Source organism: Perna viridis, chromosome 2 (assembly GCF_037379345.1).
Source record: "Perna viridis isolate PV_CMFRI_1.1 ecotype Kerala chromosome 2, ASM3737934v1, whole genome shotgun sequence".
NCBI lineage: Eukaryota > Metazoa > Mollusca > Bivalvia > Mytilida > Mytilidae > Perna > Perna viridis.
The window spans coordinates 30,003,124-30,029,936 of NC_142446.1; the positions used below are offsets into that span (position 1 = coordinate 30,003,124).

At 34.2% G+C, this 26,813-nt stretch overlaps 1 protein-coding gene across 1 annotated transcript; it reads right to left on the bottom strand.

Moving 5' to 3' along the window:
- Window positions 1-3,715: 3,715 nt before the first annotated feature.
- LOC148624567 (DNA-directed RNA polymerase II subunit RPB1-like) lies at window positions 3,716-25,493 on the bottom strand. Its single transcript, XM_088567250.1, has 22 exons — window positions 25,302-25,493; window positions 24,244-24,513; window positions 23,659-23,814; window positions 22,934-23,374; window positions 20,201-20,421; window positions 19,452-19,584; window positions 19,074-19,198; window positions 18,656-18,866; window positions 17,780-17,989; window positions 17,288-17,536; window positions 16,772-16,990; window positions 16,259-16,481; window positions 14,392-14,602; window positions 13,910-14,160; window positions 13,145-13,350; window positions 12,324-12,548; window positions 11,557-11,904; window positions 10,660-10,767; window positions 10,271-10,453; window positions 9,818-10,021; window positions 8,492-8,675; window positions 3,716-6,672 (listed from the first exon to the last, which is right to left on the bottom strand). Exons 1-22 carry the CDS (start codon window positions 25,380-25,382, stop codon window positions 5,309-5,311), a joined length of 5,823 nt encoding a protein of 1,940 aa, XP_088423376.1. The 5' UTR covers window positions 25,383-25,493; the 3' UTR covers window positions 3,716-5,308.
- Between the last annotated feature and the right edge of the window lie 1,320 nt (window positions 25,494-26,813).

Sequence of the window (26,813 nt, forward strand, 5' to 3'; positions counted from 1 at the left end):
GAAACAGTGGCGATACATCAGGATAGGTTCGGGGATTGGGTCACCCGTTTGTTCATAAGACTCTAAATACTTTGTCCCAAAATGAACAATTGATAGTCTGGAACCCCTTTCTTTATTTGGATCAATGCCCCTTTTCGTAAATATTTGGATATGCTGTCTCTGCAGACAGCTCTTTCGATTGGCGCTATGCATCCCTCTTTATATTTTACTTTCTAGAATTGATGTCTATTTATCATCTCGTAAGGTTTTCCTCCCTAGTTAAACACCAAAGGGCTTATTACGCGTCTAACATTTTTTTGAACTTGAATATCGAAAGTTAACGACTGGTTTATTCAGGTAAGTGCCAAAAAAAGTTATAAGCGGTCAGAAGTCAACTGTTTTAATTGGATCGTTGTTACTTCAGCATATTTAGTCCGGAGTAAAAGTTGTTTATTGGCACAAATAGCATGGAATTAGACTCGGTATTTTAAAAATAAATGTAAAGGGGAGCTAAGTGTTAAAGCTGCATTAGCTGTCAAATTCGTATTTTTTTTCCGTTGAAATATATCTGAACTTTGAATTATTTCTACTAATTTGTACTTTTCCTGTATAATTTTATTTGATATCCACACAGAAAATGCATTAAATACATGAAATAGGTGCCTATATATTTACTGTCTTGCAAGACAAAAAATCGACCTAGCTAACTTCGTATGCATGTGACTTTTTGGTGACCTTAATCCGCGCATGTGTTCTTAGGGTCGCTTCTTTAGTATCAAATATGATTGCTAAGCGAAAGTGGTTATTCAACGGCAAGGAAGACCGACGGACTCGAGCCTTATAAGAAAAAAGTTCGAAAATAACGTAAGGATCCTTTTGAAATTTACGTATCGTGATATAATGTGGCTCAAATATGGTCATTATTCATTTGAAAACTAATCAAGAAATAGATTAAATGAAATGAAAACAAAACACGTGCTTACCTGTGTATCCGTTTTTTTTTTACCAAGGTTAAAGTGTTTTTACCTGTCGGCAATCTTCGGAAGTAATGGCGAAAAATAATTAGATCAGAGCTATCGATCTTCTCTGATTAAAAAAACCCGTTATTTTCACAATATTCTTTAGGTATTATCGACATTGATTGCTTCAATTGCAATACTACAAACTTATTTCATTGAATCAGCAAAATTAAGTAGAATCAAAACTGAACAAATTTGACAGCTAATGGAGCTTTAACGGGGTATGCCAATGAAACTATATCTCTATGCTAACCATAGGCTCTGGCGACTGGTATATCAATTCCGATCTTCAATCTAAATTGATAAAAATGTACTGCAGTATCACAAGTTGGCACCCCATCTCCGTGTAAAACTAAGAAAATTGGCAAGGTTTTACCCTTTTAAAAAAAATGGCAACACATTTGTAGTACGTCTTTCACTTTAAAATGCGTAAAACCGAAACCTAGAAATGTTCATTTGTAACGTAGAAATGACATTTTGTTCTTAATTACGCGGAAAAAAGTGGGCTAATCAATTGTCGATAGTATATTTATATTACTCCGATGATTGCTTAATGTTAGACAGCTTTCACCATGCGTATGATTTTAGCAGATGTAAAAGTTGTCCCTTTGATTATTTCTGTCACTATTGGCTCAATAAAAGCAAATTTTAAGGCCAAAATGTTTCCCCATAAGGTTTCAATGGCATCTTTGAGTGGCTGCAGCCACTTGCAGAGCCACCCTAAAAGTGAATCGTTTGTAGAGGGCATTGATGTCATTAACCTTATCAAACGTGAAGCATCTGTGTCTAAAAGGAGTTCATCTTTGAAAATTTGCCATTCAGAGGCTTAAATGGCCTATGGCGGCCATGTTTTTTAATCAAGTGGAAAAAAGTTTCATCAGATTTTAAAGCTGTCCATAATATTTCTGCCAATTTTGGTCATCATTGGCTCAGTAAAAAACAATGCTATGGACCATAATGTGTTTCCTCGTAGGGTTTCAATGGCAACTTGAGTGGCCGCAGCCACCCGCTGAGCCACCTAAGCCGCAATTGAAGATCGTTTGTAGAGGGCATTGAGGTTATTTACCGTATCAAGTTTCAAAACTATAGCGCCTGTGGTTTCAGAGAAGTCAATCCTAGAAAATTGGCCAATTGGAAGCTTAAATGGCCTCTGGCGGCTATCTCGTTTAAGCATGCAGAACCAAAAAAAGATCTTTTTTAAAGGCTTTTGAATAATACATCATTTCTGCCAAATTTGGTTAACATTGTCAAAATGTGGAAAGTTTACGGACGACAGACGCAAAGTGATGGCATAATTTATCCAGGTGAGCTAAAACGCAAATCAAATCATCTTCTAAATGTCAAAATGTTGGATTTTTTTATCGAGAACATATTTGTCAAATGTGATAATGTTTTTCCAACAGACAGTCGGCATTCCCATGGGAAATAACGGTCTGCTATTCACTTTTATAGCTAATTTTAACAAAAAGACGAAACATCATTTGATCTTAGCTGACGTTTTGTCCTTAAACATGCCGAGATTCGGGGATTTTATACATCGCATCTACCCCCGAAGAACTTGAGAAAAAGGAAATAACAGTCAGTATGAAGTCTCATATTTTGACCTATACTTAGGAATCGATCGAAAGGGAGTCTTGACCAATCTATAGGACAAACACGGTGACTTCTTATTCCGTATCGTTAACTTTCCTTTCATTTGTTGCATCATTCCTTCAAAGCCTAATTTTGCAGAAACTATGTGGACTTTTTGTACCTTGTAGACTTTACAACAAAGCAAATTAAAGACATCATTTAAAAGTTTTAAAGCTATTATGAACTTGTGGATGGTTATGATGTACCCATCTGCACCATGAGATCAGATTTGTTCAGAGGCAGTTTTCCTTTCCTCATACGTCTAACCCGGATTATAATAAATGAGCAATTCAGCGGGTCCTACTGATCGGTTTGGTTAAATTATCGTTTTGCCATGTACCCATGGAGAGAAAGGAAAGGTGATACTAGCGAAGACGTTTCTCTTCCAAGATGTTTTAAGAGCTGTAAAACAAGGTCATATCAACTCTCAATTAAGATAAGTAGCGGAACTTAAAAATGAAATGAATTCAGCAGCGGCGTTGTCGTGCGGCTATCCACTTTATGACTATATTTATTTCCTTTACAGATTGTAGGTTATTCTGTGTTTATTCTTAAAGCATTTTTGTGTCCGTTGTTTGTGCAATTCACAATGATGAGGGGTTGTTTCTAGGAGAACCCGGATTATAATAAATGAGCAACTCGGCGGGTTTCTATCAAAGCCGGGGACAATTACCCTTTGTGTGTACCTGATCCACGCTCCCAGTTTTCAGGATTTGCTCATGTACTTATGTTTCTTAGTACGTGTAACTTCCATTAATGTTCTATGTTGTGTCTATCTTCCCAGTCGAATCTTCATTCTTGGATTATATTACATTTAATTACCGTTTCAGTACAGGTTGCTTCATGTTTCTTTTAATAAGAATGAACTGAAAACAAATTTGAATTTCATAAAAATCGGAAGGTTACATTTATGGAAAACTAACAGATCACCCAAGTTCCAATCATAATTCTATGAAAATCAATACAGGCATCAAAGTGCTTATAACAAAAATAATTCATTAAGGAGACCTTATTAGAGATCCATAATTTAATCAATGATTATCACAAATAAAAGAAAAGAAGGCATAGATAGAGTAACAAACCCATTCAGTTTCATTTTTTTTTATTTTAAGTTATTACGGCAACCTATTGTCAGATACTTATAAATTATTTCACAATAACAATACTATAACAGCCGAGATGCTGTAATGTCTAAAAACATTTGTTTTTGTTTCAAAATAAACCCTACTTATTCTAAACATCATCTAGTTTGTTAAACTGGAAAGAGAGTTCGAACAGAAAAAAACAATCAGGAACGACAAGAAGTCATGACGTTAAACCTTTGTATTAAGTATTTCAATGCTCAGTTAAGTAGAAGCAAGGAAAACTGTCGATTTTTGTTGCCTATTTATCATGTTAAATTGAAAAAAAAGTCCAGTCAAACATTGGGTCAAACTACACTCAACATGGGACTCACAATGTCCAAGCCATATACAAAATTTAAAATTATTACTCCGAGTAGAAACTTACGAAAATGCCACCTAATTGAAGGGGGGCGACTAATGTGTAGTCCCTGATTACAAGTGGAATAATAAAATTGTTTTATTACCTAAAAATACAGGAAACTGATAATTAATAAACACTCTTTGCTGCTACTGTTTCACATGACTTTAAATTAGTCTTCAAAAGCCATAAAAATATAATCATGATTGAAATCAATGATTCCAGAATAATTGTAGATTATGTGCAATATTTACAGATGACAAAAATCAACCAAGCAGAAACCATGCACCAGTATGTACATTTTAAAGTTTTGTTTAAAATGATGAATACAGTCAACATGACCAAATATCTAAACAACAAAACTATTATGAACATGTATATTTACATAATATGAATATATCCTTTTTTTATTTCTAAAATTTTTATCTACATGCATTTCCAGTAATAAAAAGCAGACTTAGTCACTTTGTAATCGTAACAAATGAAGAAACAGCACTTTCAACTATGCAACATCATTGTGTGATAACATATAGGACTAATATGGACTTGGATAATGGCAACAATATTCATTTACAAATGATAACTTTTATGACAATAACAAAGTCCAACATAGTAATATACATGTTATTATTTTTTTTAATAATTTTGTTTCTTTTGTGCACAAATAGTCCAGGTGGTAGAAACAATTTTACAATATAATGCATTCACATCAAAATTAGACCTAATAACTGTCAATCACTTCATGACGTGATTGAATGAATCAGTCAGTTCTAATTTATAGTGGATTTAAATTAAACATGCTGAAATCATATCAAGGTCATTAATAATAAAATGACAACATGAAATACTCAATATATTATGTTTACTTACAATGATAAATTGACCTTTTATTTAAAACAGCAAACATTGCACTGGCAATTAAAAAAAAACTTTTTCCTACGACTTTTTTTTCCTCTCATCTTTTTGGATGATACAAGTCCCCAATGACAAACACTATACGATACACTCAAAATACACGAGTTCATGATCAACCAGACTTTCTCAATTGATGGGCATTGTCTAACTATCATATTTTTTCATCAATGAGACTTTTTCTCCATGTTCTCACAATCACAGACATATTCCTAATATTAAATTCAGATAGTCACACAGAAGTATTTTATGATACAACCAAATATTCATTTTGTTCAATCTCACTAATCCATATCACTATCATCATCATCAGCTGCAGAATAGGCAGGACTTGTTGGAGAGTACTTAGGAGTTCCAGGTGTGTATGCTGGACTTGCAGGTGAATACTGTGGAGTTGTTGCAGAGTAGGTAGGGCTCCCAGGTGAATATTTAGGACTTGATGGTGAATAACTTGGACTCTGTGGACTGTACTTTGGACTTGATGGTGAATAAGATGGTGATGCTGGACTGTATTTCGGTGAACTAGGGCTGTACTGTGGCGAACTTGGACTGTACTCAGGTGATGTTGGACTGTAATTAGGAGAGCTTGGTGAATAAGTTGGTGAAGTTGGAGTGTATTTTGGACTACTTGGTGAATATGATGGACTTGTTGGTGAGTACTTTGGTGATGTTGGTGAATACTGTGGTGAACTTGGTGAGTAAGAAGGACTTGTTGGTGAATAGCTTGGACTTGTTGGACTATACTTTGGACTGCTAGGTGAATAACTAGGGCTACTTGGACTGTAGTTTGGACTACTTGGACTATAGCTTGGACTTGTTGGACTGTATGATGGTGAAGTCGGACTGTAGCTTGGACTTGTTGGAGAATATGATGGTGACGTCGGTGAATAGCTCGGACTTGTCGGTGAGTAGCTTGGTGAAGTTGGACTGTAGCTTGGAGATGTAGGACTGTAACTAGGACTTGTTGGTGAGTAACTTGGAGAAGTTGGTGAATAACTAGGACTTGTTGGACTATAAGATGGTGAAGTTGGTGAATACGATGGACTGGTTGGACTGTAGCTCGGAGATGTTGGACTGTAACTTGGACTTGTTGGGGAATAGCTAGGAGATGTTGGAGAGTAACTAGGACTTGTCGGTGAATAACTAGGTGATGTAGGACTGTAACTGGGTGACGTTGGACTGTAACTTGGACTTGTTGGTGAATAACTAGGTGATGTTGGTGAGTAACTTGGACTCGTTGGGCTGTAGTTTGGTGACGTAGGGGAATATCCTGGACTGGTTGGCGAGTAGGATGGACTTGTTGGTGAATATCCAGGACTCTGTGGTGTTACTGCAGGAGATGATGGCACATATGATGGTGAAGCTGGTGAATAGCTAGGTGATAACGCTCCAGCTGGACTAGGTATATAAGGACTAGATGGTGATCCAGGTGATCCAGGCTGAGGAGACCAGGCTGGACTGTAACCTGGGCTGTAACCACTCTCACTAGCAGCTGATGGTGAAAATCCAGCTGCTCCTGGAGTCATACCACTACCAACACCTGGAGACCATGCACCATAACCAGGAGTAGCTCCAGTCTGCCATGGGGTCATCTGTGGAGACATACTAGCACTTGGACTACCTGGGGCTCCAAAGAATAAACCAGTTCCTATAAATAAAAAAACAAACAAAAATTAAAATTCTATCTCCAAATACATGTTTTCAATTTCAAACTGTTATATTACTCATACTTTACTTTCTACTGAAGTAGCTGTCCACCTAAGAATCATGCACACGTAGATTTATGGGTCTTAAGATATTTTTTTTTATGTAGAATGGTTCTTGGTATTTCACTATATGTTTCTTCACATCTTTCTCCTAGTGTAGGAAGACTCCAGCTATTTTGCATTAAAACAAAACATCTAGAAACACTGTGAGCAAGCTCACAAAGAGAATACACCACACCTCAATTGCAGTGAAAGGTCTCACTAAACACTTCTAACACTTCCATTACTTTACATGTTAAAAAGTAATTTTCAAAGTTTCACTGTGAATTCCCAGGACAAATGGCACCTTAAAGCTGCATACCATTGTAAAGCTTGGAAAATAAGGCTTTCAAAATCATTATGCTAATGGTACGATGATTGTATGAATTCTTAATTCAAAATTTAGAATAAATAATACTGAAAATCCATATTTTTACCTTTTCTGCTAACTGACAGCATGGAGGCAAATTACTCACACATGTAAACAATATTCATACACTTTTGTAGTGAATTACATACATGGTATTAAAGTACACATTCTCAGCTTTATTTTGACTACTTTTGATCAGAATACACACAAAGAATGCACTTACAAAGCAAAGGTCTAGGTTCAGTATGTTTTTGGTACTACATAGGGGCAGTGTTCTAGGATTCCTATTTCCCTTTACCCAGGGGAAGTGGAATTTGAGTCAGGGAAAGTTAGGTACTTAGTTACACTTTCCCATGGCAAGTTGAAAACTTCATATGCTGTAAGAATTTGTTTTGTTAGGAAAGCAGTCATTGACAATGGGAAAGTTAATTTTATATGGATTTTTCCTGAGGAAACCTCAATTTCTGAAAAATCCTAGAACACTGAGGGGGGTGGCCATATCATCCCGAAGTGGTTAGCGAGACCTTAAAAACAATTTATGATTTTTTTATGTTTTTCTTTTTTTGACATTTTATGAAAGCTTGTGGTATTGCAATTCTAATAAGACCAAAACTATTAAAATCAGACATGGGACTACAAAGAAGTGGCCATTTTTATATCATGCCCCTTAGTGATATTTTCCCTAAATTACTTAAAATGGCAACTCCCCTTGGAGTCTTCTTACAGTAACTTTATTCCTTCATGCACATCTACATATGATGCCCAACATCCCTATGAAATTTCATCAAAATCCCTTGATCCATTTAGGAGGAGTTGCACTGAGGAAGTATTAACATGTACTTCAGAAAGTTAGATCATCTTCCTTTAGAGTGCACTGACAATATATTCCTTCATGCACATAAACATACAATGCCAAACATGCCTTTGAAATTTCATCAAAACCCTGCGAGTTATTTGGAGGAGATGCACTCATGTTTTAAGATGTTACACATTTTAGATGGATTACCTTCCTTTTGACTGCACCGATAGTAACTACATTCCTTCATGCACATCTAAACATGATGCCTAATTTTCCTATAAAATTTAATCGAAATCACTAAAGCAGTTTGGGAGGAGTCACACAAACAAGAAATGTGGACAGACAGGCAGGGTGATTCCTATATATCCCTAGAAGACATTGTTTTGCTGGGGGTACAATAGTACTTGATTCTAGGATGGACAACTACTTACTAGTAATTACTTTAATTTCTAAAATATGAAAATTCTTATTCTTTATTGAGTTTAGTTTCTTGAAGAAGAGTTATGTACAGTGTGATATGAAACTATCAATTTCATTATAGAACTTAACAAACCTGCTCCAATCATTCCAGCACCAACTGTAGGTATCTCCATTCCAAGTTTACATTTCTCTGCATCAAGTAACAAATCAAATGCCCCTGTTCCAACCTTCGCCAACTGTCCACACATAATAGCCTCAGACACACCCATCATTGGGTCTACTTCAGCATGGGCTGCAGCCTCCATTAAAATATCAACCTAGGATACAATGAATTAGTAAGTAAAAGTGACTATAGCAACTTTCAGCACTCAAGCCAAACATATATCAAACTCTACACAAATAGTATTTTACTGTACCATATTTTGGTGTGTATAATACCCATTTATGTATTGTGCGCAGTGCAAAAATGTGTGAAAGAAAGTTTTTTTGAACATAGATTGCAGTAGAATTTTGTGAGACAAAAGATCAATATTTTGCACTCCATTGGTCAATTTATTTACCTTGATCCAGTATTTCCTACTTAACTGTGAAGAAAAGAAACTTCTATTCACACTTTAACATCATGTAAAGATCGGTAGCTACATAAATCCGATAATTTTCATTTCAAAGCATAATAAATTGACACATGATGCATGAAATGGCTTGTAAGAAGTTGGGGCTTGTTACTCAAATTTCGTAATTTTTCATTTTAAAACATACTGTAAAGAAAGAAAATTGTTAGAAACAACCAGCATAAGGTTCAAAATAATTATTTTCAGCTGCAAAAGCATTCAATAAGGCGGGTTTGACAAAAATGACTGTTATTTTTTGGTTTTTAGTTGTTTTATTTTAATCACAAACCCTGTTTTATAAGAAAGTAATACTGCACAACCTATGTGTGAAACATGTTATTAAGACATTAAAACATGATTTGAAGACAATATCATTTAAAATTCAATACTTAAAGATGTATTTAATGATTATTTAAACTTTCTTTAAGTAACATTTTACTTTCAGTTTGCTTCTTTACATTACACAATCTCTTTTCTCTGATAAAAATCTAATATTTCTTGGCCAAATCTATTATACTGATGCATAATACGCACCCTTATGCTCTGGAAATTATTTCTATGTCAAAATATGTGCATTGCACACACCAAAATACAGTATATTTAGATGAGTTGAAAAAGAAAATGTCAAATTTTACTCATGGCAAAGTGTCCTATATATTAGTTTTTTTTGTTTTTTGTTTTTAATAATTTATTGACCTTTGTTAAAATGTCAATTGGTTGTTGCAGGATTGTTTTTCATGGTTACTACTCATGAGCTTCTTCATTTACCATCAAAATAACATAACCTGAATGATACAATGGTTACCCTACATGTTTACTGTTTCCACTTACACAATATATTTACTTACTGTCTCTTCAAATGAACATCTGGCCAAAGCACCAGTTTCCTGTCTATTGATTCCATGACGTGTGATGGCCATTAAATGTCCCTTAGCTGTCATGACATCGCATAACAAGGCCAAGTGTCTGTAGTTTACATAAGAACCATCAAAGGAGATGACGTGTGTCATTTCCTTCTCAATAGACTTTCGAACAGCTTCTATACCAAGTGTCTGGGAAAAAAAATTATAGTTAAAATAAAAACAATAATATACATAATCCACATGAATTGTGATGAATTCATCCAATACATTTTCTTAAGTAACAAAGAGTGTACCAAAGTATTCCCTACAAATCTGTTTATTTACATAACAAACCAGATTTCATTTATTTGTGAACCTGATTAATTCACTTGTCAACATACAGGTATGTCTACAGGACTTCTGTATATCTTTTCATTTCTTCTGATAAAAACAAATTACCTGGAAAACTTCCACAATATCATTAGTAGTAGTCCTGATAGGATCAACGTCTCTCTGACTTAAAACCTTTGTCAACGCAGTACCATCAGTTTCAAGAATCCATTCTGCTACACCTTTAAATTCTCCAGTGTCAGTGATAAATATTCTCTTCTTGTCATCAGTAGTTGGTAAATGCATGTATACCTGTACAAAAAAACGGCCTTTCGATAACAATTAAATCAAGACTTATCTATTGAAAATTGACAAGAAGAAAAAGATCTGTAAACGAAGTCAGTAAACAACAACAATAATGAGACAGCTGCTTATAGGTTAGGTCAGATCATGTCTGAGAAAAAATTACAACAAAATTGTCAAAAATGATAATAGCACTTCAATATAAATGATTTTACCTTTGCAATAGCTTCAATACCCTGCAATGACATGTCCGACAACAGGTTAGATTCTATACATCTCAGGAAAACATCATCTTCCATTTTGTCTACTACCTCTTCTCCTTCCTACAATATAATCATAATAAAATCTTGATTTTTTAATATGTACAAAGGATGCAGCTTGATACAAGCAAAGATTGAACCCTGAACAATTGAGGCAAGTATTAGCACAGCAAAGGTTTCTGATACAGAATTGAAATGGTATAAAAAATAGGAGCATTAAGTGATACACCATCACGTAATGGTGAAAAAGGGGGATGGCAAATGTTCAAAACGACTGAACCCGAAAACTACATTTTGGATTTGGTTAAAAATTGCACTGATCTTGTATTCTATGGTACTGAAAAGCTTTGAAAAGTTTCAATTTAAAAAAGGTCATTGATCTCAGACTCATCATCTGGAAACAGTCTGGGAAGGGCATCACTAATATCTCACCATTTCGTGTGGCAGGATATAAATGTACATAAAAACTTAAGATTGAAATTGGACACTACCCAAGTTTGTTAGTCCTAAGTCTATATACATGGTTTTAAGGCATACCGAAGATTCTCATTTAGTTGTTGACCAATTCAAAAATAGTCCAAAAATAAAATAGAAAAACTCACGCTCACAAAGGGAATACTCACTTCAAACAAACTTAAATTTTAACACTTTAATTAGATTACCTCAAGAATATTCTAAGAGTTAAGTATTCAGACCAGAAGTAAAAATAAAAAATTTGTTAAGAAACTATCTTCAGGTTGTACATAAAGTTTCACTGAGTTTAATGTTAATTGAACTGCCACATAAAAATCTTTTAAACCAAAGATTCATATCTGCATTTGATTTATTTGAAAATACCAATCAATAACTTACAGCATCAACTTTATCTCCTCCTGAATTCATGATTCTTATTCTCAGCACAAGTTTCTCTGCATTGTCATCATTAAATATACAATTCAAATCATCACCAAATCCTGCTGTTATCTTCTCAGAGATGTGTTCCATACTCAACTTCTTATCAGTCATTCTTTTCCTATTCAGCTCAATTCTTAGTAACCATGGAGATATCCTTGACACATCAAAGTCAGGCATTTCATAGTATACATTGACCCATTCTTGATCTTCTGCAATAACAGTGTTTTGTGGGTCTGGGTCATAGTAAATAGCCGTGTTTGCAGTTACTTTTCTGAGAGTAGTGTGTTCAAGTTTGCAGAGTACATCCTACAAAAAACAATTTATAATTACTATGATGTAAACTGTTTGAACAAGAAATGAGAGTGATGGCCCTTTATTGATATCCCCGCTTTCAATCATGATATAAGGAAAATGAACAAAGTCCTTGGTTAAAAGGAAGTTGTCATTTTTTTTTCAGAAAAAAAGTCCACCGTATGGCATACCTACAGGAAGAAAGTATTTAAATTTCAAGCTACTGTTATGAGTAGTTGCTTAAACTTGGTGACGGAAAAATTTGTTACGAACAGAAACATGGATGACAAGTGTAAAACAGTATGCCCCTCTCCTTCGAAGCGCGAGTATGAAAATAAATTCCTATATTTGTTCTAGTATCTCCAATGCAACATGTAATAGTTTTGTCAGTTTTGAATACATTTTTAGTCATCATAACCTTTTCAAATACTCACTTTAGCCTTCTCAGCATCTCGAGCTGCTTGACCAGTGAGATATACAGTCAAAGACGGAGTCTTTGGTTTCTTTGAAATATTGATAATTTCCTTTAAACGAGGTACACCAAGTGTTACATTCTTGGCAGATACACCAGCATGATGGAAAGTGTTCAATGTCATCTGTGTAGCAGGTTCTCCAAGAGACTGTGCACCCAAAGCACCAACCATTTCACCTGGATGTGCCTGTAAATTAATAGGGAAAATAAATGAATTGCTTAACATTGATCTATCAAACATCATCACAAAGAATACATATAAATGTAGATCTTATCCAAAACAACAGTTAATTCTGACATTTTCAGATGTGATTATGGGAGATACGGGTATGGGTATACATGAATCACCATGTCAATTCATTTTTTCATGTAACTTGTAACCACTTTAGAATTAGTTTGGGTCTTTTTTTCTAACTGGTCTCAAGATAAAAGGCTCCTAACTTATTTTTTTTACTATTAATCTTAAAAACAATATTCTATTTGTGATATGAAACAATGTAGTATGATTTCGTAGAGATCCATACATTTTTACTCAAGTTCTTGTGGATAATTCAGAAAATGTCTGTTTTAGCACTTTTTGTGCCCTTAATCTTCAACAGTAAGAGTCATAACATCCCTCCACCCCCAACCCCCCCCCCCCCCACCAAAAAAAAAGAAAAAAAAAACAATAATCCCAAGTAACTGAACAACCACAAGTTTATTGTGGTCCTATAAAAATACTAACAATAGTCATTAAGTTATCACAGATGTTCCTTGAAGTTCACAGATTAATCAATATCTTACATGTGACTGTTGAAACCTTGTTTCAATTTCACCAAGAAGCCACTCAAATGCTTCTGCACTGAGTCTGAACTCCTCAGTTACTCTCTTGGCACAGAGAGTGGACCGAACTAAACATTTCATCAAGATTGTAGCATTAGCATTAGCTTGCACACTGAGTTTGTCTTCTCCAGGTACTGACACCAATCTCTTACACAATTCAGCAACGCCTGAATAGAAACATCAAACAACACAATCAAGTCAAGTGTAATATTGTATCTTAATTTTCCTTTTATTTTTTTATTCAGATCTTTTTATTTTTTCGTTAACTTTTGAGTTTAACAACATGGCTTAATGATACTTCCTACTATATAGCTTATAAGTAACTGTTACTTCGCCAACTTATATAGAATGAAAGTTTTATAAAAAAAAAAAAAACACATTCAAATTAAGTTCCAAACCAATCAAAGATGAAGATTGTCAAAAGACAACTAAAAATTTGTAACAAACAGTTCATTACGGACAAAACAACTGGATAGAACATAATATAGCAAAAAATTTGAAATTCAATTAAAGTTGAAAAAAGCTCTGCTTTCATGTTCTAATCAAAGACCTGTGCCCTTGATCTCTAAAACTAAAAACCTATATGAAATGTAAACCTAATAGAAAAAACATAAGCAATGAAAGAACATGTGAAATCTGATTGAACTAGAATTACTGTGAGCAAGCTCACAAACATCTGAAGATTTTTTTGTGAACCGATAAAAAGTACATGCACTGTATCATTACCTTCTACAATTTTAGCTGGGTGGAGGTCTGTTGGTTTGTGGATATTGATCCTGAAGATTTTCTGTGCATTCCATATCAGCCTGTGCAAGTTACAAGGTAGTACCACTTTACTATCACCTCTGGGAAATATAGTTCGTACTGTGTCTCTGTCTTCTCTTAATTGTTCCCATTCATTTTCTAGCAAAGCTAAGGCTTGGGCATCTCCAATAAGATCTTTGATTGTTTCTTCAGAAAGTGATTTTTTCAAAATCCTATGAAACAAATAGAAAGCATGAAAATGATCATTTTCTGTTTGTGTGATTGCCTACTGTATTTGAAATGTACATTAAAAAAATCCTTACCATATTCTCTTTCACAAAATTAAACTTGGAGAAAAATACTTGTAGAATAGTCAATTTTCTTCAGGATAGAGGTCTCTATAGAAAATCTTCCGTAACATATGCATGCGACTTGTTTTCACATCGTTGTTTAAAATTTATTACCTTTCATCATTAGGATCAAGTTTGAATTTCTTCTCAAAAATTCTGTCTGATGGTTTGACAGTAGGCATGTCCTGGAACTCAACATGACAGGCATCTAGTCCATCCTCACCATAGGTCAACTGGATGAGTTGATCAACTTGATTACGAACAGTTCCATCATATTTTACCATAACGCTCTCCATAGCTTTAATCAAACGTCTCTGAATATAACCTGAGAAGGAAAGGGTAATAAAAGTATTTAAGAACTTAAGAACATGACATTGTACAGGTTGTAAAGGGATTTCAACAAAGTTTCCTTCATCAAGAAATGTAACCGTGGGTCCAATTATATACCTAATATAAGTCTGGTCTAAATTGTCTCTGCTAGTGATTAGATGCAAAGAGAAGTGGGAGCAAAAAAAATTTCACAAAAAGAAATTGCTATTTGGTACCCAAAAATTATATCCTGTGACTGGGCATATATAGGATCGTCAAATTATTAATGAAAGTGATGACTTTTACAGAAAAGTGTGAAAAAGTTGTAGTACACAACGACAGAACCACAAGGGTATATAAAGTATATGATTCCTCCTACAGAATAGAATCAAATATAGTCCTTTAAACAAGATGCTCCCAGGAGCCTGAATCGCTCACCTTATGATTTTTCACCATTCAAGGGCAATAACTCTTGCAAGGAGTTGTCTGACGACTTTTATCCCCAGAGACTTTTTTTAGACCTTATAATAAGGATCATTTCAGCAATTGAAAGAATTTGGCTGCACCTAATGGTTTTGGAAATAAAATATGCGATAAAAACTACTGTCTGACCCCAATGTTCTATTTTTAGTTACGGCAGCCATGTTTTTTGACCAATCAATAATCCCCACTTCAGTTCTATGCAGGATACTCCAAGGAACATTCATACAAGTTTGGTTTCCATTGGTCAAGTAGTGTCAGAGAAGATTTTTGAAAGAAATGACATTGAAAAAGGGCAACAACTCCAAAATGGCTTAATGGATTAAAAGGAAAATTTGACCACAGATAGATCTCATCATGCTGAACACTATAACCCTGAATCAGAATTTAACTAAACCTAATGGTTTTAGAGATATAAAACTATTGTCTGACCCCTAGGTTCTATTTTTATTAACTGCGGCCATGTTTTTTGACAGATTGAAAATCCCCTCATCAATTCTATGCAGGATACCCTAAAAAACATTCATACCAAGTTTGGTTCCAATTGGTCAAGTAGTTTCAGAGAAGAAGATTTTTGAAAAATTGTTAACGACGACGACGGACGCCAAGTGATGGCAATAGCTCACCTGGCCTTTGGCATGGTGAGCTAAAAATGAATATAAAAAAATCGAAAATCAAAGAAGGTCCTTTGAGAGAAAATATTAGAGTGATTAACATTTTTGTGATCACAGTTAATCATTTAAATGAAATCATCATCAAGGACACTTCAATGATTTTTCTGTTTATTGGAATTAGTAATCAGAAGTACTATAACATGTATTTTTTTAACACAGAAAGCTGGCTTTCCTAAAACTCATTGGCCTGACATATATTCAGTAACCTGAAAATAATTTAATAACTAGAAAAACTGAAAAAAAACTCCCCACTCATATAATATGGTCAAAATAAAATAAAATTTGTATAGCTGAAAATTTGTCATTTCAGTTTGAAATTAAAACTGACAGTATGGCATACCTATATAAAGCCCCTGTAAAAAATATCAATTGGCTGTGAATAGAGTAAAATTGTACTGAAAAAGTGAAGGACCAATAAACACGCATCATGATCATTTTATACCTTATGCAAAGCAGGTATAAAACTAAACAAACAAATAATATAGACCTCACAGCTCAGTGACTCTTGTAACACTTACCAGTTTCTGCAGTTTTTACAGCAGTATCAATGAGACCTTCTCTACCTCCCATGGCATGAAAATAAAATTCTGAAGGAGTCAGACCGGCAAGATAGGAGTTTTCTACAAATCCCCTAGATTCAGGACCATAATCATCTTTGATGAAATGTGGAAGTGTCCTGTATCTAAAACCAAAGGGAATTCTCTTTCCTTCAACGTTCTGTTGTCCTACACAAGCAATAACCTATAAAACAACCGAGTTGGAAATAATTCAATTACACAAGTCTTAAATCACAAAATGATTGTTATGTATCTATAATAACCCTTATACATGTAAGTACAACATAACTCACATTTATTTCATCTCTAATAATCACAAGCAAGATGTCATCTAACATAATTTTTGATCTTATTCAGACTGATCAATCTCAAGTTGTCTGTCATAAAATTTATGAATCAATAAAAGAAATGTTCTCCACTTTTGAGATACATTCTTGTGCCAAAATATGTGATAAAAATTTACATGTATCTCACCTGTGAGATGTTGATCTTTGATCCTTTGGACCCAGCAACTACCATAGATTTGAAGTTGTTGAAATCTGAGAGAGACTGTTGAGCTTTGCTACCAGTCTTGTCTCTGGCACCGTTCAAAATGCGATTAACCTGATTCTCAAATGTCTGACGTAAAGTGTTACCTGGAGATGGCTCAAGTTCATCATTGTGAGCTTTCTCTATTACCTCTATCACATCAAGCTGTTAAAAAAAAAAAAAAAACTATCTTAAATAAAATTCAATTAAATCAAACAATTAAAACATCAGGAAATACTATTAAAACACCAACAAGCAATTTTTGAATTTTTTGTTTCTTTTGGAATAAGAAATGGCAGGGAACTACAATTATGGAACAGCAGTAATGACAGCTATAAATGTCAATTGTTGTTTAAAATTAATTTGGATAAACTTTGATATTATCAGTAGCAAAATTTACCATCTTCAAAAATCTGTAAAAATCAACAGTAACAAATAAATTAAAGATGGTCTCTTCCTTACCTTAGCCTTCCGAATAGTTTCCTGGATATCTATGTAGGTTTGTGGATCAGCAATGGTATCCCCAATACCTATACTGTTAGCCTCATACAACAGCCAGTTGTTTACTACCGTCTGAATATTACCATACAACAAACCAGCTATTTCAAATCCAAGTTCCAAAAAGACAACATGAAGCAAGGAGCCTGATGATGCACCAAGGGTCTTTTTACACAGGATACCACTAAGAAGCACACCATCTTCTATCAAGACCTGAAAAACCATTTTTTTTTATTCTGAGAATTGTGAAATTATTTTTTTTTCTCAAAAAAATAGCTGAAGTTTTTCTCTTTGCTACATTGGCTGATAATTTCTACATATCCATTTCAAGCAAGAAAACATGCTTTTCAAAGTGCCATCTTCTAAAATTTAACACCACATAGAAGTCAATATAATATATCAGTATAATTAAAACCACATAAATATGGTTTTACACATTACAATTGATGAACATACTTTTGTATCAGCAGGAGATATCCATTTGTAAGGTCCTTTGTCTTCTTCATCATTGTGTGTACTGTGTGTACGTATACAGTTGACACGACCAGGGATGATTAATGTAACTAACTGTTTCCCTGTCCACAGTGGTTTAGGTTTTAGTATAGCTGGTTGTGGCATGTGCCCATCCCAGCTAGGTAAGAACATCAACAAATTCATCATCTGACCCTTTATTTATAAATAAAAAAAAAAAGATAAATGGAAATAAAGAAAATGGCAGGTTATTAGTTCATTGTCACTGCAGTATTTTTCATCAATCATTTAAAATTGTCTGTTTACCAACTATTTTTACAATTAACATTAAGATTTATGGAGACTTTCAAACACATAATTGTTATCAAATCAACAGTGTAAAAAATACCATCATTCAACATCATAAACAGCATAACAAGAATTTGATTTTATCATACATAAAATACAATTAAATCCATTTAAGAATTGGCAATAATAAAAAATTTGTCTATTAAAAAATAACAAATTTTCCATGTGCATATTGTTTATTGCACTTCGCGCAATAAACAATAAACAAAATGCACATGGAAAATTTATGTTATTTTTCACTAGACAAAATTTTTATTATTGCCAATTCTTATAAATTAATTTTAAAACATATTTTTATCTTTAAACATGAGAAAAGTAGCTCTGAATTTAACTGAATAGGGGCGTGTCAATATTTTTTTATCCACTGAGATATAACAAAATTATTTTAACCAATCAGATTACGGTATTTATCTTAAATTAATTTATTACAGTTTTTCATCAAAGCCAAATCCATGCATAAAATAAATCTACAGTTATTGAAAGGGAGGTTAGATGCATGACACAAAATCTTACCCTATCTAAGAAGACATCCCTTTTGGTCATTTTTCTGACAGCAGTCAATGTATCCTGTACAATACCCATAACAGGCCTGTTTGACTGGGGGGTTATGATCATCTTAGGTACCAGAGCTAAGTTTGAGATCTCAGCCTTGGTTTCCAGGGACTGCGGTAAATGCAAATTCATCTCATCCCCATCAAAATCAGCATTGTAAGGTGTAGTTACACTGGAAATTAAGAGTTTAAAAACTGTTTCAGTTATTTTTTTTTGGCAAATAAATTATGGTTATTACTATTAAGAATATTTAAACACAATAAATTTATTTTGCATTCATTAGTTGATAAGAAATATCAACTAAGAGACACACTTGTATGTTTAATTTGACGGACTTATTTCTTGCTTCATTGTTGAAAAAAGCTTTTATTGTTTATACCTCAAATTCATTCTGAATGTAGACCATGGTAAAACTTTGACTCTATGACACATCATACTCATTTTGTGGAGAGTTGGCTGTCTATTAAACACAATATAATCATTGTCTTGCATGTGTCTCTCAACCTGAAAGTTTAGAATAATGAAAAAATTTCATCATAATACATTTCTAAGTTGGGTATTGAACATAAGCAAAACTGGATACTGAAAGCTATTTCACAAGATATTTGTTTTAGACTACAGGAAAATCCCACAATCAAAATTAATGTTATTCTTCTTTTCATCAGCCCTGTTCCATTTGAAGATAGTTTTTAAAAAATCACCATTACAATCAAATAGTACAGTGTGGTGCTTTAAATTATAAAAGTATAAATTATACCTTATAACCAATTTGTAAATGAAGATCACTAGCTTTAGGGTGAAACCTGAGGTCAATTCTTTCACCATTGTCTCTGACAATATACTTAGCTCCTGGATACTGATTGGAACCTCTTTGTACTAGCTCATGCATCCTACAAACAAAAAATCATGCATCTTTACATTACTTAATTCTTCAATAATATTTTCAACTTTGACATGAAAATTTAAGGTTAAACAAAAACATATTCTAGGAACATCAGCACCACTGCGTCCTCTCAAAACATTTTTTTATTCTGCAGCAACAACAAAAAACTCAGTATTTTTTCATGTGTGGTCCAGAAAACAGTTCCTGTTTTAAAAATTTGTCATCAGGATCATTTGAGTGCTTGATGGGAATATTCAAAAACAGTTCAGGAGATGCAGTTATTTTACGTCTATAAAATCATGGCATGGGTAATGTGACAAAATGTTTAATTTGGCAAAATTTTTATGCCATGGAGTATCACTCACAGCTTTTCCTCCACGTGAACATTTTCTGAACAGTATTATAATATGATTTATTTCCCAAAAAATTGTCTTTTAGCTTCTGACTTGATCCGAAGCAAAAAGACCTAAAATACAAAACAAACAAAAAAAAACTTTTTCATATATGAATAAGATCAAATAGTACTTTTCCTTTTCTTTTTTTGTTTTGTTTGTAAAATCATTACAGTTAGAAAATTTCCATAATGTTTTCAGGCTTGTGCTATAGATAAAAATTATACTTACTTGTCAATGTTAAATGGGGTAACAATCTCAGGAAATGTCATGTTCTGTGCAATAGATCTTGGCACTCCCACCTGATCAATTCTTAAATTTGGATCAGGTGTAATAACAGTTCTGGCAGAAAAGTCAACACGTTTTCCCATTAAATTTCCTCTAACTCTACCTTCTTTACCCTTTAACCTCTGTTTCACCGACTTCAGTGGTCTCCCCGACTTTTGGGTAGCCTAAAACATAAATATAAATATAAATAAATATGGTGAGTGATATATTAAACTGCATAAACTTGTATATTTCACCATAAATGAATAAATGTCTGTTTACAGATACCAATCAAACCTAGTTTTTGCCCCAACCCAGTCATCTTATCAGCAAACTGAAAGTAAAAATAAAAAAGAGAAATCAGTAATTTCTGTTTAAAAATGGAAGAACTCTTCAGCTATGTCATTTCCACATTTTAATTAACCAAGCGTTTTTATATTCATTTCGTGACCCAATCATTAAGAAAAGACAGCATGGCACAGGCCATGACAGTGCATGCCTTTTGCAACTAGCCCAAAGCCTTGGGCTAGTAAACATTGGTTCAGACTAGTGAAATGGTGTGTATTTTTATTTTTTTGGGGCAAGGTGAATCCTAAACAGTCCTCTATTATTCCGGCTAGTCGTTTATGGTTTGTAGGAGAGGACTGCCATGGAAACCAGGGTTACAGCACTGAAATTAAATAAATGTTGTAACATGGACGGCAAATCTGTTATAACAGTGGTTCCTAACAGACCTATAATAAACACAGATGCATAGGAACAGCACCACAGGAAGATAGACCATAAAATTTCACTCCAAAACTTATGATTTGATGCAGTTAAGGTGAAACCTGTGCAAAAATAACAAAAGGCTCCCAGGAGCCTGAATTGACTACCTAGTTGGATTTTGCCTTTCAAGGGCAATAAATTAAACAAGAAGTTGTCCAACAATTTTGACTCACGAAAACTTTGATAGGACTTATCATAAGGATCATTTCAGTAAATTAAAGTCTAAATCTATCATAGTTTTCAAGACATTGGCTCAAAACTGTAAAAAAAAAAACCTGTCATTTTCCTGTCAAGGGCAATAACTCTTATAAGAAGGTGTCTTACAAATTTTATGCCTGAAGACTTTTGTAGTCCTAAAAATAAGGATCATATCAGCTAGGGAAAGAATTTGGCTAAACCTAACGGTTTTGGAGATATATGCGAAAAACTACTGTCTGACCCCATGTTCTATTTTTAGTAACAGTGGCCATGTTTTTCGACGGATCAAACAACCCCACTTCAATAAACACTTATACCGAGTTTTGTCTCAATTGGTAAAATAGTGTCAGGAGAAGGTTTTTGAAAGAAATAATATTAAAAATACCAAAAAAATTTGAAAAAGGGCAATGATTCCAACATGGCTTAATAGATTAAAATGAAAATTTGACTGCAGATAGATCTTCTCATGCTGAACACTTTTACCCCTTTCAGAATGGGTTAAACCTAACCGTTTTGGAGATATATGCAAAAAACTATTGTCTGACCCGTAAGTTCTATTTTTAGTGCTTTTCGACGGATCAAAAATCCCCACATCAGTTCTATGCATGATACCCCAAGGAACATTCATACCAAGTTTGGTTCCAATTGGTCAAGTAGTGTCAGAGGAGAAGATTTTTGAAAGAAATAACATAAAAAATAGTAAAAAACGTTGATTGACTAATTGATTGTTGGGATTTAACGTCCGAGCAGCAATATTTCAGCTATATTCAGACGATGAACATGAAATGGATGATAACATGAACATGAAATGACGATGAAATGAAAAAAGGGATGGGACACAAGGATAATAGGGTCAACAAAGGTTCCTACTTCTATTGAATACCACAGCAGGGTGCGAGGAACATGGCACCTTTCCCAACACGGTGCACCACTATGGTTTGCGGTCAGGTTTTCCCTAATATAGCCTGACAACCCCAGCATGTAACATGCCAGGGGTACCCCATTCCACCACCAGGGGCACACATCCCAGTTGCTCTGTGGGCAGAGCGCCTAGCCCCTGGCTAGTTTCTGAGCACTATTTAGTCGCCTTTTACAACAAGCTTAGCACTGCTGCAGGCCTATTCTTTTAACACCCGGACCTGCACGGGGCTAAAAAACATTGAAAAAGGGCAATAACGATGACGATGATGGACGCCAAGTTATGGCAATAGCTCACATGGCCTTCGGTCAGGTGAGCTAATAAAGTAACATTAAAATGCGTAGCCTACCAATTTTTTTTTTAAAAGAATGTATCTGTAAACAGACATTTATTTTTTATGACCTTATTGACACATTCTGTAAATTAAATGTAAAGGAATCTTCAGTTCATACAGTGCAATGTTTTTTTTTAAATGTTTTCATCAACTTGTAAAATTATGATAGAAAGAACAGTTATCAATCTGGAATAACAGTCCTGTGGCCGATGGCCCTCCAGTTAATAGACAAGCAGTGACCAAGAATTTAAGTGAAAAATGAGCCCTTAAACTGCATTGTTCACCACATTATGGTGAATTGTTCCTATTTTTTGTGTCGCCTTCACTTGTTTCTAACAATTGATTGTGTCATTTTCACTTTTGATTGGGGATTTGACATACAGTCTCTTCTAAAACGATCTCTGAATGTTTATTTAAATCCTATTTGTGTAGTGAAATGTTTCAGAATGTTGCATATGAAAATGGAAAAATGTTGTACCTTAGGCAAACCAGGCAGCTCATTGTCTGTAAAAGTTGCTACATGGAACTGTAACATTTTAGTATCTTCAAGAATTATATGTGCTGCAGCTCCATTCTGTTCATTTCTTCTCAACTGATTGTTTGCTTTGATAATGTCAGATAATTTGTGTGTTAAATCGTCCTGATTTCTAGCAGACCCAAACATTACAACTGCTGGTCTGACACACAATGGTGGTACAGGCATCACTGTAATTACCATCCAGTCAGGACGAGAAAACTTAGGATCCATTCCTAATGCTATGCATTCTTCATCTGAGATTCGTTTAAAAATTTCATGAACCCTTTCAGCAGTAAGATTGATCTTTTTCTCTTGAATTTCATCTTTGATACTCCACTCAGCTGTAAGGTCCAACCCCTGTCTTCGAATCTTTGGTTGAGGTCGACCACAACCACCATGGCTCTATAAGGACAGTATATGAACAGAGAGAGTTGAATATGTAATAGATTTCATACAAATACATACTCAAAAATACATACAAAAATCATACTAAATTTTGTATGTGTAAATTAGTGGCATTTCTAAAGAATCACCTAAGGGCCAACAAAAAAATCCTTGATAAACACATTCAAATGCATGCTTTTACACAAATAATTATGTTATTTTCATAATTTTAGAAGACTGATAAGGGGGCCTCTGCCCCCTTGGATCAGCCTATGTAAATTTCTTCCAAATATAAGTGGTACCTTCTTCTCCTCATCCTGACCATCTCCACCTTTGCTCTCCATTTCATCTCCTCCTTCACACACTTTCTTCACTTTACAAAGGTCATATATGTGAGCAAATCTCTTCCTTGGAAATCCTTTAGATTTATTCAAAACATCCTTCACTTTTGGATTGTTCTGAAACATAAATTAATGCAATATACAAATGGCAATGACTTAATTGTTGGCCTTTTGAAAATATACATTTATCACACAGTATTTTATCTGTCAGTGTTCTTGTTTAAATCAGTCACTCCTTATTATTCATTTAGTTCTAGTTTATTGGTCTATCTGTACGTTTAATATAAAATGTGCCTATGTACTTCTGAATTATTAGCACAAATATAGTTTGTTAATGTGCATTCTTCTGAACTTTCATAGCAAATTTAGGACTTTTTGTTCCATCATAATATGCATGTGCATCATTTAACTTTCTAAAATCAAGACACCAACAATTAACTATTCCTTGTGATTTCTATTTGCTTATTTTGGGTGTTTGATGTTTAGTTCATTGTGTAAAATCATTAAACGCACATTTACATGTTAAGTTATAAATTTGAAACTCACAATGTCAATAAGCAGTTTGGAGCAATAGAAACAAACACATCTCAGCATTTTGATAGTCTTTGTCAAGAAACCAATATGAAACACAGGCTTAGCCAATTCAATGTGCCCAAAATGGCCTGGACATTCCTGCATCAGTCCTGCACAGGTCTGGCATCTTGAAGTTCTATCCACTGTTCCTTGACGGGGGTCCATCAATCCACCAAGCTTTGGTCTACCTCCCTCCATTGTTTCAGAATACTTAATGCCACCTTCAGTAACAGACATACGCCGCTGAAATAGACAAATAATAGATACAGAACTACTCCATGTTCTTCAAGTTACATACACCATATAAATGTAAATTTTGAATAATGTTGGTAAATACACATACATGTACAGGTCAACAATAACATAAGCCCTGTAGAGCTATTGAACTGATGGCCAGATTTACCATGTGGCTATTACGAGCTACTTGTATGGTCGCCAGGCATTGGGGGGGGGGCGCGCTTCCAAGGACTGGCGCACTGGGTGTACACCCCCCTAAATCGGTAAGAAAAAAATTTTACCACTAGTTTCACCCCATAATATTTTTTGCCTTGCTTTGCACAACATTTACTTCAATCAACGCCTCCCCCCCCCCCCCCGAACTCAAACCCTGGATCTGCCACTGGATATACTAAACAAATTATTTTTTACACCAAATACTTGCTCGTGTAAATATCTCCTATAAGCCATTCCAAAGCAAATGCCTTGAAAAGGGTGAACAGTAGGACTAAGTGGTAAATGAGAAGGAAACCGCTCCATGTCATACGATATTTTCGACTGTGTTTTACATGTAAATCTTCTTTGAAAGACACACAACCTTTGATAAAAGGAACTCTTACATTGATATTGTGAACTATAACAAGATTTATATTGTGACATTTACAAAATCCTTTCACTTCTATGCTACAATACATAATATCTTATAGCTTTTATTTTGGTAATAATATTCTAGCAATTATTTGTTGAAATTCGACAAAATTTCAGCAGGACGGTGAATATAGCATTTTTGGTATAAAATGAAAAGCAAATCATACGATTTCATCAGGTCCGAGTATTCCAAACTGGACTCTTTTGACATCTCGAAGGGGAGCGTTTGAATCTCCAGTATATGCCATTGTCTAGTAAATATAAACTAGCGTTTTAATCATCAACGATGAGCACTGGTTACTACTTTCACCACAATATGGCTGCCCTCTGACGGGCTTTACTTATCTACACTCAACCAGAGGCGATATTTATACTTTTTGATTAAACAACGGGTTGCACTTGATTACGACAGGGGCTTTATTTCACTACAGCACTTGAAATAAAGACAGAACTATAACCGAACTCAAACGTTTAAAAGATACTGATGGGGCTCCATGAAGGAACATAGGAAATAATGACGTATTTTTTTCCTAAAAAAATCTATTGACGTAGTGAAAATTAGTAGATTATAGGACAAATAGTGATTTGCAGATTTTTTTTTTAAAAACACAATACGAAAAGTAGATGGATTCAAAAGGGCGGTTCTAAATTATATCAATTCTTAATCAATTTCAATCAAATGATTATTTGAGTAGGAATTGAAATAAGATAAACATATTTTTGAAATAATTTGTCTTAAATAATGAAGTGTTTAAATTCTCACATATAAATATTTTTCTTTGAATAGACTAAAACATATTCTATAAAGTTATTTTTCACCAGTACTATATATTTTTTCAATTAATCCAATACTAGCATATTTCTATTTATTTGTCGGAAATGTATTATATCACATATGGCTCCCCACACTTGTTTAATCTCTGAACTGATTTCCAGTTCAGAGATTAAACACGGATTTGGGATACGACATCAATAATGGCGGGTGATTGACATTCGATTTCAGTCACTGGTGTAATAATTAAATAAAGACATGCACATAACATAATTTACAGAAGTAGAAAGTAGATTGTCTGAATGATATTAGCGTCGTCTGGTCAAATCGGTAACTCGAACGGAAGAGGGAATAATTCAATTTCAACATTGGTTTAAAAATATTTTATTTCAAATAAAGACATCAATTATGATTAATACAAAGGTTATATAAATCATAAGGATTCGGAAAAAAGCCTAAGCTTTTATCCATATGACAGAAATATAAGCACATTTAATCAGCAAGCTCAAATTAGTACGTTCGTTTTACAAATACTTTTTTTGAAATAGAAAAAGAAGATAGACATGTAGGTTAGAATAGGAAAGAATATGATGAAATGCATTAGAAAAAAATACAAGACTACAAATCGTTTACTTTTTAAATTATAAGATTGCACCGTCAGTGTTTCAGTATTTTGCTCTGTTGTAAGAGCATCAGATCTTATTAGAAGAACATTAATATCAATCTGAAAACTCAAAGTTTTGATAAGCCGGATTTCTGAGTACTTGTTGCATTCAAGTATGGAATGGTTGCATGTCTCTGCTTGGCCATAGTAACAGTTCGGACTGGTTGCCAGGTTATGCTTGAACAGATGCTCGTTGAGAGAGCTGCTGTTCATATGGCAAGCCGTTGTGGAATTTATTCCCCA